Source organism: Poecilia latipinna, unplaced genomic scaffold, assembly GCF_001443285.1.
Source record: "Poecilia latipinna isolate Pla-1442-1.1 unplaced genomic scaffold, P_latipinna-1.0 Scaffold2700, whole genome shotgun sequence".
NCBI lineage: Eukaryota > Metazoa > Chordata > Actinopteri > Cyprinodontiformes > Poeciliidae > Poecilia > Poecilia latipinna.
In genome coordinates this window covers 48887-60075 of record NW_015115316.1, presented here as the reverse complement: position 1 = coordinate 60075, position 11189 = coordinate 48887, and the positions used below count along the sequence as shown (strand labels likewise).

Genomic DNA, 11189 nt, shown 5'->3' with positions numbered 1-11189 from the left:
TGACCATATTTCCTTACTTTTTTCTTTAAAAAAAAAAATATTTTATTTGACACTAGAGGCCCTTTGACAGTCACCAAATCTTGTGGTTTGTTGACATTATTAGGGACATTTTTTTATGCTAATGGACTAATTACTTCTGTCACAGTTTTGTGTTGACTTATTCTGTAATTTCTAATTTGTGTGTGCAGTTCATGGCAAAGTGTTTCCACGCCTCTTTACTGGAAATTAAAGTTTCCTACACACAGTGAACATGTTTCTACATGGCTATTGTGAAGTTAAAATGTTTCGTTTGTCTCTTTCAGGCCTGCAAGAGGTGACTGTCAGAAGAAATGCCGGTCCCAGGTGCCCTAGTACATCATCACCGGGACCATGGCAACTCCTTGGCCAATGACAAAAAAGAGGTGCTTCCATGGCTTCGCCAGCCTTGCTAGATGGTCGGCTTCCTCCTTGATGCTCCTATGGTTGCCTTTGGTGTTGCTATGGCTGCCGTGGCCTGCCCAAGCTGAACAACTGGCCAGCGGGGGACAGAGTGGAAAGGCGCTTCTTCATGGTTCCCTGTCATCCCCAGCGTCGTCGTCGTCATCGTCGTCGTCGTCCTCCTCCTCCTCGTCCACCTCCTCATCCCCTTCCAGCTCCTCAGCATGGGGCTTCAACACACGGCAGAGTGGGGGGCAGCTGGACTGGCTGCTGTCGGAGAAAGGACCTTTTCACAAATGCCCGGAGTACACGGAGTTCAGAGAGAGGTTTCAGCAGGGGTTTTCAACAAGATACAAGATTTACAGGTGAGAGTGGGGGGGGCGGGCTGTTCATATGTGTGGCAGATGAAAAGAGAATGCACTTAAGATTTGAAAGATCAAAAGGTGGAGCAGAGAGTGGCACTCTGCCTTAAACCTAAGTGTGGGGTTTTGTGTCTCCCTGTTCCTTCAAAAAGCTGCTTACCCACCATTTTGACTTGTGATCTCTTGATATGAAAGACATCCACCAGGAATCTCTTGTCACAAGATGCATATGTTTGAGTTTAAGGTATAGATTCGTCTGAGGGTTTGTTTGGGATCAAAGCATCTGAAAGAGGTAAAATAAATAAAAAAAAAGAGTTAAAGTGAAAGATAAAAAGCATAGAAACCTTTATTCCTCCTTTAAGCTTACTGGACATTGTTAAAAAAAAACTTCTATAGAAATATTTTTTCAATTTTTAACAGTTTCAGGATGTTATGTGTACTATCTGAGAGCAGCTCGCTGTGTGGTTGGCATTTCACCTCCCGTATTCAAACCATAAACAGAGAGTAAATGAGGTTAACTCAGCTGAATGTCAGCTGCTACAACTGTCTTCAAGTTGAAATCTTTGAGAATATACACTTGAATTTGATTGCTTCTTTTTACTTTTACTTTTTTCTCCCATATACTTGTGGATTCCTGACACTTTTAATCAAAAAACATGATTTGAAAAGGTCCTTCACGTTGCTTTTATTTCACAAACGTATCGGAATCAAACAGAGTCAATCTTGAAGTGTGTAAGATGTGTGAAGAAAATATAATTTCATCTGCAGGAGTGATCCGTCTACAGCTGTGAGAAAGACTAACATATTAAAGCTGGATATGCTGGCTGTGTACACACACATACGCACACAAACACACACACACACACACATACACAGTAGGTATACATATTTATGTATATACATATAAAATACCACTTAACTCAGTGTTACCACTGAGTAAAAACACATTAATAACACACAGATGGATGCTTGAAAGCCCTTTTTTCTTAATAATTATGAAGATTTTCCACTTACAACTTGACATGTATAATTAAAATTTTATCTCGGACCAAAAAGGCAAAAACAACTTTTAAATGGAAATGTGAGCAAAATGAAACACGTGTTTCATATAGCTCACACACTTGCTTGAAGGTTATTTTCAAAAAGCACTTTTAATCTCACAAACCAGCCTCATATGAAGGCACATTCTAATGTATTAAATGCGACTATGAGCTCTTGTGTCTGCGAGTCACATGGCTTCTCCAGGAGGACAACTTCTCAGTTGCTGTAAATCAGCATATTGAAGACAAAGTGACTTGAATTTGAACTGTTTTTAGCATCTTATATCAGTGGTGAACACAGTTAACATCACCAGTTGCAAACAGGAAGCTCTGTGAGTATTCTCAGGAGAATGTACTCCTTTGTTCCACACACGGCCTCTTTGCAAGGTGCTAAAAGTGGCTTCAGGTCAAATTCAAATCGGCATCCAATTTGGCCCCAAATTGACATCCTGTGGCAGCCACCTGCCTTACTGGAAAGATTTGAGTATGAAATTACCAAAACGACCAAACTGACCAAAAAAAAAAAAAAAAAATCCAAAATCCAAAAGGTGTGAAATGACCAGAGGCTGATTGGAACGATCCCCCTCCGGAGGCCTTTGAGTGCACCCACCTTCAGGACTCTACATGTGACTTTCATGAGAGTGTCATGAGTGTGAGTGTCTAAATCATGTCGAAATCATGTTCTGTGATTTCAAGACAATGATTTAAATGTTCAGACTCTTTTTTTTTTTTTTTTCACCTCCTGCCTCCCTCTGCCCTCAGCAGCACTCTTGCTTCCAGCACTGTATGGTCATAACTTTGCATACTGCAACATCCCATACAAATTTCATCTCATTCTTGACTGGTTTTTAAAAATGCATATACATATTTGTATTTTAGCTTGACTACATTGTTACCCTGATGTAGAATTTGGTTAGATGTGTCACAAGGTTTCCCTTCACTTACAATTTACATCTGGTAGTTTCATTGTTTTCCAGCAATTGTTGTTGAATTTTATCCTATTCAGAAGGATTTGTATAAAATTATACAAACGTAGAAATAATGTGGAAAGGAAAAAAAAACAAAAAAAAACAAAACATTATTTTCACAATTTCGGGCTGGACATAGCTAAAGGCAGTGAAGATGGAAGCACATTAACTTGCACTCCCACCCACATGGGTTCACTCTCAACACCACACACAGCCAAAAATATCAGATCTTTCACTAATGTCTTAAGTCACTGTGGTGTGAGCCAAGTATTATTGAGCTGTCTGTCAGGACAGTTTTGTCTTACAAAAAAAACCACAATGCATTTGTGAGACATCGTCTCACTTTAACGGACAGAAAGAAGCGGGGGGGAAGGAAAAAGCTAAATTTATGTGCAGTCCCACACAAAGCCTTACACCTGACCAACCTGGTCTCAGAAACCTGCAGGGGAGTCTGCTTCCCGCTAAAAATATCTCACATAGCAGGTTTTAAAATGAAATACTTTTATATTATTTTAGGGTTATTTAGTGCTTTTGCTGCCATGCGTCTAATGTTGACCTGATCAAAATAGCCGAAAGGGCAGCGTGAAAAACTGATACTTGATTACTGGTATTTATCGCAAATAGGCAAAAAACGTAAAAATGTTACAAATTATTCCAATATTTCAAGAAATTTTTTTTTAATAAAATTGACTTTTTTTTTTTTTTTTACAGATGTACATATTTATTTTTTTAAATTGTTTTTTTTTTTAGCTACATCTTCTCTACCATTTAATAAGGAGAAGGGAGACGCTGCTGCTTTCAATTACGTCTCTTTATTGATTTCCTCTGATGGTTTAATTTGGCTGCAAAAATGGTCGCTCATTTGGGTCAAAAATACCGTCCAGAAAATGTGAGTGCTTTTTGATGAGCCTTAGAGGGAGGATAGTTTTCTGAAAGGAATGGATTCTGTGCTTATCAAGGAGCTTGTGTGTCTTGAGGCTGTGAGCTGGGTCATTTCTAAATGACGCAGTGGAGTCCTGGGTCAGGTCCGGAGATAATGGCCCCTGCCACCATTATCATTATTCCGAAAATGGCGGCAGACGTGAATGATGCTGACTCTGTTTGCTGAGGCTGCAATCTGATTTTGTTTTTTAAATTTTTTATTTCCTCAATTTAAAGTAAATTATATTGAGATTTTTTTTTTCCTTTTGTCATTTCATTCCTCACTCTTCCTGCTCCGTGGAAATAGAGTATCCATTTTTTATGAGGGACATCATAGACGCTTCCTTGTTTACAAATGTAGACTTGAGCCTGGAAGTGACACATTTTCTTTTTGTTTTAAATTTTTTTTTTGGCTCTTTGATTGTTTCAGCTGCTGACTGAGTGCATTTTCAAAGACGAGCACTTCAATCGATCCCTTCTGTCTAGAGTCTCCTTGCTCTCAAACGCGACATGAAAACGGCAATGTTTTTCTGTCTTCATCCATCTCCCTTCTTCACTCTCTCCTGTCCGCTCTTCTTTTCTCTCTCTGCCTCAAGTTGAATCAAATGGGAATGACAGCATCACTTACAGATGGAAGGGAAGAGCTGCGTAAAATGACAGGTGAAGGTTATGCGACAGATGTGGAAATGGTGACTCCGCTTTTATCAGCGGGACACTTTGAGCGATTTCCTTTATCTTAACTTTGACTTTGAGAGTTTTAGCAAAACGCTTTTACTCATGTGTATATAAATTCTGTTTATATAGGCCTATATGGTGAACAAACAAGTTGATATTAACATAAACAATTTGCATTTGTGTCACAGAGCTGCTGCCAAATATGCCCAGCTAAGGAATTTTAATGCTTTCTCTCTCCAGAGGCAACATGTGAGTCATCCGAGGTTCAGATGTTTTTTTGTTTTTTTATTTTTTTTTATTTACGGTGCCTCCAATAAACTTTATTTATTTATTTTTTCGCCACTTTGCTTACCTTATCACTGCAACATTCAGATTAATACAGTGGTAACATAAAGTATTCACATCTTGATAATATGAATGAGATTCGACTGTCAAAGTTGGTCTATTTTTCAAAAGTAAAGTTATTACTAAAGTTTTTAACCCTTTTAAATTTTCACTCCTTTGTTTTGCTTTGCTGCTACATTTGCATCTACAATTCAATCCTTACAGCAAAGCCAAAAATGACGCGTCACAGATCACACTTTGAAAAGTTTCACACGAGAGACAGAGGTAACATTGACGATTTATAGTAATGGGAGTAAATATCAAAACCTGATTCTATGGCTTTGAACACCCTAAAACAAAAATGTTACTGAATCAACTTTTGGTTTGATTTTACTAATCGGTCTTCCTGCGTTCACTCACAGTGCGGCGTTGACTGTGAGTGAACGCCGCTCTCACAGTCAAACATTGCAGCATCACAATCAAAGAGTTACTTTTCCATATTTTCCTAAGGTGGAACCTTTGATTTTTGTCGAGGTTGGTGAATCTGAATTTTTCGACCATCAGTCAGTTTTAACCCTAAACATCCAGGTTTTTTTTTTTTTTTTTTTTCTGGAAGGTTCCAGTTTGATAGTTAAACCAAATAAACGGGAGAATGTTTTCAACAGAAGAAAATGCAACAGTAGATGTGGCTAATGGCTGCCCTGGCTGAGCAGGTTTATTCTAGATGCAGTGCTGTGCCATTTGCCCCAGCTTAATGTCAAATATAAACACTGCTTATTTATACAAAATTGCTCAGAAAGAAAGATAAATGTGGGGCGGTGGAAGGCTTTTTCCATTTTTTTTTTTTTTTTTCGTTTTGTGACTGTAAACAAAATGTGCAATATAGATTATCAAGTAATGAATGACCCCGACTAAATAACTCATTTAATTACGTAATGGTAGATTAGACGCCCTTATATGTGCAAGTTTTGTCCTTATTGCGTAAGGACAACTTATCGGCGTCGCACAGTAAACACTGCCACTACATGCACTCGCCTCCTGTGTCTCTAATTGTACCCGGGTGACCCCTCTAATGGTGATATCTGATTATCATTAAGGAAAATAAGTGCTGTCAGGCTTTTCTCTGCTGTAACTTCCTACAGGACTAGAGTAAAATTGTCAGCTCTCATTAGCGTTTAATCAGGGGTAATGATGTGACTACATAGAAGCAGCACTTTTTTAAGCCATCCCTAATCTGCTAAAGCCTTTAATCACATCATCGCGTAACTCGCACTGTTGCATGTAAGAATGTTAAACAAGCTTCAAAAGGCGTTACAGTGTTATGTTGCGGTCAGTGCGCTCTCGGTGTCTTGCCCTCCTTGTGGGAGTGCTAAGAGAAATTTAGATCCCAAGACGCTATTGTCGGATCTACAGGCTGGGTCCCGCTGTTGCATCTGCATGTATATGTGCGTCTCAATGAATTTGTGAAATAATCCAGAGAATCGTCAATAGGAGATTAATTGCATTTTACGGCTCTGGTGTTTGGACTCGACGGCTGCCCCGCAGACGGTCATCAGTTTGATTAGCAAAGTGGGACAAGCCATAAAAACTAATTGTTAAAGAAGATGGATGTTCACCACATGATTTATCCAAACATATTAATGAAAAGTTGAGTGGAAGGAGAAACTGTGGTTAAAAAAAGGTGCAAAAGCCACAGAAGTAACTGCAGCCTTGAGATGATTGAGAAGCAAAGTCAATTCAAGATGTTGGGGAATATTCAGACTACGACTGAAGTTAGTGCTTCAAGAACCACACACCAGAGACGTCTGTCTAGGTTTTAGGTAAGAAATGTTTTAGCTACATTAGGTAAAGAAGGACTGAGTGACATCCTGCTTTAAGATGGAAGTAAGTTTTTTGCATTTCATTTAGAAATCAAGGATCCAGAGTCTGGAAGAAGAGCGGAGAGGCACAGACATTTTTCTCAAGGATAAAATCTGTCTTAAAAAAATAAATGCAATAATAATCATCAAGCCACAATCATCTAAATTAACAGAAATAAATCTTTAAAATGGATCACTCAGAATGATAAGTCATCGGTCACAATGAGCACCTCAGCTGAGATATCTTGTTAAGTAACAAGATGGATAAGATATTAAGGCATTTAAAAAGGTCAGTAAAAAAAATGTACTGCATCATTTTGGATCAAAGAGAAAATGTGAAATGTGACTTAAAACTATGAATTAAAAGGAAAAGGCTATAATATTTTAAATTCAAAAGGCATCTTCAGTCTTAATCCACATTTCTTGTAATGCTACCTATTTGTATACTTATAGTACTGCTTCACAAGTTGCCAGGGCGACCTGTCCAGGGTGGACCTGTGTGTGGCAGGACGTCACAGAGACACAGGACAAAACACGTATGCACGCACACACACCCTCACACACAACTCAACCTTCTTGCTGCAAGGCAACAGAGCTACTAACTGTGCTACTGTGCAGCCCTAGAATCAGTCTATCCAATATTCTGCTTTTTTCTTTTCTTTTCTTTTCTTTTTTAGCTTTAACAATACAGAGGTTAAATAACTTTTACAGAATTATTTTCCAAAGCAGAGTTCATGACCTTTCTGGACTTTCAGAGCCTTTGCAGATTACACCAGAGGTTTGCTCTCCAGAAGTTCAAACAGAGATAGCAGCTGTTTATGTACATGCAAAGCTTAAATAAACTGAAGACGGACAGAAAAATGTCTATCAAGCAAAAATTTAACCCGGCGTCTGACTGCAGATGTGGGGATTTCCTGCTGTTCTGCTATTTATTATTTTATGTATCCCTTAAAGTGTGTTTTACATTTGAAACACGGAAATCTAAACCTGCAATTGTTCAACCCTCAGTGTGAATTAGGTTCTTCTTGGTCACAGTTTCCGGAGTAGTTATTCTGATTTCTAATCATTTTTAGCAGAAAGCCATTGTTTCCTGGTATCCCCGTTGGCAACCTATGACACTTTTTTTTTCTACCTTTGTTTCTCTGCCATAAATTGGATTTGCCTAATATCTAACATTGAAAAATTTTACAACTGGTCTCTCCAAATCAGACTCTCCAAATCAGACACAAAATGCTGCTGTAGTTTCCAAATTATTCCACCCCTCCATCTTTTACTTATCATGAGCACCATGCTGTTGTGATGATCTGCTGTAAACATGATTCATGATTCATTGTGCTGTTCAAGGGTTCAATGACATCCAAACTTCAGCTTGGTTATAGACGGCATGACATTTTCTTACTGGATTTTCAGACGCTTGATTGAATCGGTTTTGCTTCACTGTGGGCATTGTGCGGCATTCAGCATGTACGTCTTCCTCCTCCTGCAGAAATACTGCTGATCATTAGGAGCAAAAAGTTACAGATTTGATGTATCACTCCACGGAGGTGACTTCTGAAGCTCTACAGCTTATTTATGTAGTCGAGAGCAATTTGGAATCTGTTTTTCTTCGGTTTTTGGGTCAATGCCAAAAATATATATATATAAAAAAAAAAAAACTGGTTCCAAACTGCACATCAAGCTTTGAGTCCTTTGTATGGAAACTGAAACAGGAGTTGCTGCTACCAACAAGTCTTGTGGTTGGTCTTTTGCAGCCAGTAGAGGAATTTTAACCAATTGTTTCCTTGGAAATCCAACAAGAGTCGTTGATTATTTTCTCTGTCATGTCTACCTAGTGTAGCATGCTTTCCTCTCTTTGTTTCCAACTGTTTTTTTTTTTCTAAAAGTATGTTCAATACAAATAAGTGATCAAAAAATAGCAAGCAATTATCTGAACCATATTATAATTACTGTGATTTAAAGATTTTTTTTAAACAATCTTGGCATTTAATAGGGTTGATGTAGACAAAGAGCATCACTAAATCAGAGGGTCTTGAAAAAGCGTAACAATTGACGTGTTGGAGAAATCAATTCAGCTCAGTCTCTACCAAAACTGATGTCATCTGATGAATCACTTCCAGTAATATCACTTGAAAGATTCTCAAAGGCATAAACAGTGTTTTTATTTTTATCTCTCCAAAGTTACACAAACAGTTTCTTTATTTTTTTTTTGGCATTTCTTATCAAAATTCCAGTGGCTCTTGTCTAATTTATTTTTTATCTTCCTCTGTTCTGCTAGAAATCGTCTGAAATCAGAGTTTGGGTGTCGTGTGTGTTCGACTCTGGTTAGGTGTTTGAATATAGGGTGTTGGGAGGCAGACAGTGGGTTTCTTCTGTGGTCAACAGCATCAGAGACATAAAGAGCTTAGAGTGGACACAGCAGCGGGGCAGACAAAGGGCCTGTGGCTCTGTGATGGAAACAGTCAGGAAGTAACAGCCTCCACAGCAGGATACATTTGCCTGATGAGCACAGTGTGTGTACCTTTGTCTGAGTACGTGTGTGTGTGTGTCTGTGTGTGTGTGTTCCAGCTGACCAACAAAACTCTTGTAAATTTCCATAACACCTATTTGGGCTGCCCACTGGGTCGCCACATATAAATGTACCCACAGATTTGGGGTTTTTGTAGATTTTTGGAGTTTCATAAAAGGACAACACAAAAGAGGTTCCAACTGCTGCATAAATTACTGCTGCTTTTTATACAAAACCTGGGTTTGAATGCACAAAGGGAGGAGGACTTTGATAGGAGCACAAATACGCATTATAACCAAAATGAAACGTGCGTCTATGAATTGAACCCAATTGCATAGCTGCAAAACATGTCATCTGTGTAATGATGTGACAAATTAAAGAACTGTCAGCACTGAAGCAGACAGACAGCATTTAATTTTATTCTTTGAAAATGAAAAAATAAAAAAAATAAATAAAAAGGTTTTCTATTAGGGCTTCAGACCTTCAGACATTACTATAATAGAAGACAAATCTTATAATTTGACTTTTGTGTTTTGGTGATACAAAAGGAAAGTTCATAACTGATGTAAAGGGGATTTTTCAAAGCCTTTTTTGCAGAAACACCTGAAATTGCATCTTGGGGAAATGTCACCTACTCAGTGCATTGCTACGTTGTTTTCCTGTAGAGTCGCAGAGAAGCTTTTTGTCTGCAGTTTTGCATGAAATGATTAATGACTTAAAAAAACAAAAAACAAAAAGCAAACAACAACAACAAAAAAACAACTGTTATACTTATCCCAAAGTGGCTAAATTGGATAATGGGATTTCAAATTTGAAAAAAAAAATAAAATAAAAAAGAAAAAAAGAAAAGTTTGATTGGAAACATTTGAGGTCGGCAAATTAGCAACTTGATTAAATTCCTAAGTTAATATCCGCATACAACAAATCATCTTGATGAACCGTCATTAAATTATTTTCTGCAACTTTGTACAAGAACATTTTAATAAAGGTTAAAGTGGGACAAGATGTAGGTGGTACTCTACATGTAGAAACAAAAACAAAACCTACTGGAGAGATACCCTGGTAGTTACAGGTTCTTGGAGGCTGAGCACAGAGCTTGTCAGATTCCTATTCTTTGGTGTTCCTGTAAAGTTTCCCATCTGAAAAAAAAAGCATTTTTTTATAACGCATTTGAGAGGATCTAAACCTTATACTATTAAAATGTAAAGCTCTTTTTTTATTTATATTTTTTTTTTACCAATCTGATACATTTCTCCAAATCTGACATCAGTTATAACTGCACTATTATCCATATTTCTTACTGTAAAAAGTTTTTTTTTTCTTTTTACAAAAAGGGGCAGTCTTGTAATTTAAATGGTGAAACTAATTCTTGCTGAATATTTCTAGAGAGAGCGTCCACTGCTAAAGATTCCTCAGTTCAGTCTGACCAGTTTATCCTGAAATCTTTTGTAATATAGGTGTGCAGTTGCATTATCTCTTTTATGCATAATTATGAGGAACCCTCTTTCAACCTGTTACTATTAGAGCAGCAACATTTTTCAAAAAGGTATATGTTTCTGCTTACTCCTGAGTGATTGCATGGCAGATTATTTGTAAACATAACTGGGTCTCGTTGCACAGAAATTATAATAATAAAAAAAAAAGCCTTCTTGTAAAGGAAAGGCTCAAGTATGTTCCGATTCAGTCAGACGGCGTCATTAGCTTCATCCTGATTTACTACATCACATCAAAATTAGAATTTCAGTTTTTCGTTAAATTGCAGACATAAGAAAGGATGTGGGTTGGGAAGAGTAATAAAAAAATACTTTAGTACAAACAAAAAAATTACAGCATAAACCTATAATAAATAAATGTGCCCATCCGTTCCCTCAATAAATATTCTGCTTTTCATGTATTGATACTGTGTCAATTTGTGATGCGGGTATTAAAATATATATCATGACCATTTGTTGCAATATCAAGACTGCAGAGGTTTAGCATCCATATTGACAGAAACACATTAAGTCTTGCAAAGGGAGAGAGAAAGAGAGAGAGAGAGAGAGAGAGAGAGAGAGAGAGAGAGAGGGGGTGGTAATTATTTTGTGTGTTTTTTTCTTTACTTTGTATATTTATCTTTT

The 11189-nt window shown here is 37.6% G+C and overlaps 1 protein-coding gene across 1 annotated transcript in view; it reads left to right on the top strand.

Moving 5' to 3' along the window:
• Window positions 1–302: 302 nt before the first annotated feature.
• Window positions 303–11189, top strand: part of LOC106938823 (BMP/retinoic acid-inducible neural-specific protein 3-like) — a 59130-nt gene continuing 48243 nt past the window's right edge. The window contains exon 1 of the mRNA XM_015021004.1: window positions 303–782. Coding sequence (XP_014876490.1) covers window positions 370–782 — 413 coding nt within the window. The 5' untranslated portion in view covers window positions 303–369. The remainder of the gene's footprint in view (window positions 783–11189) is intronic.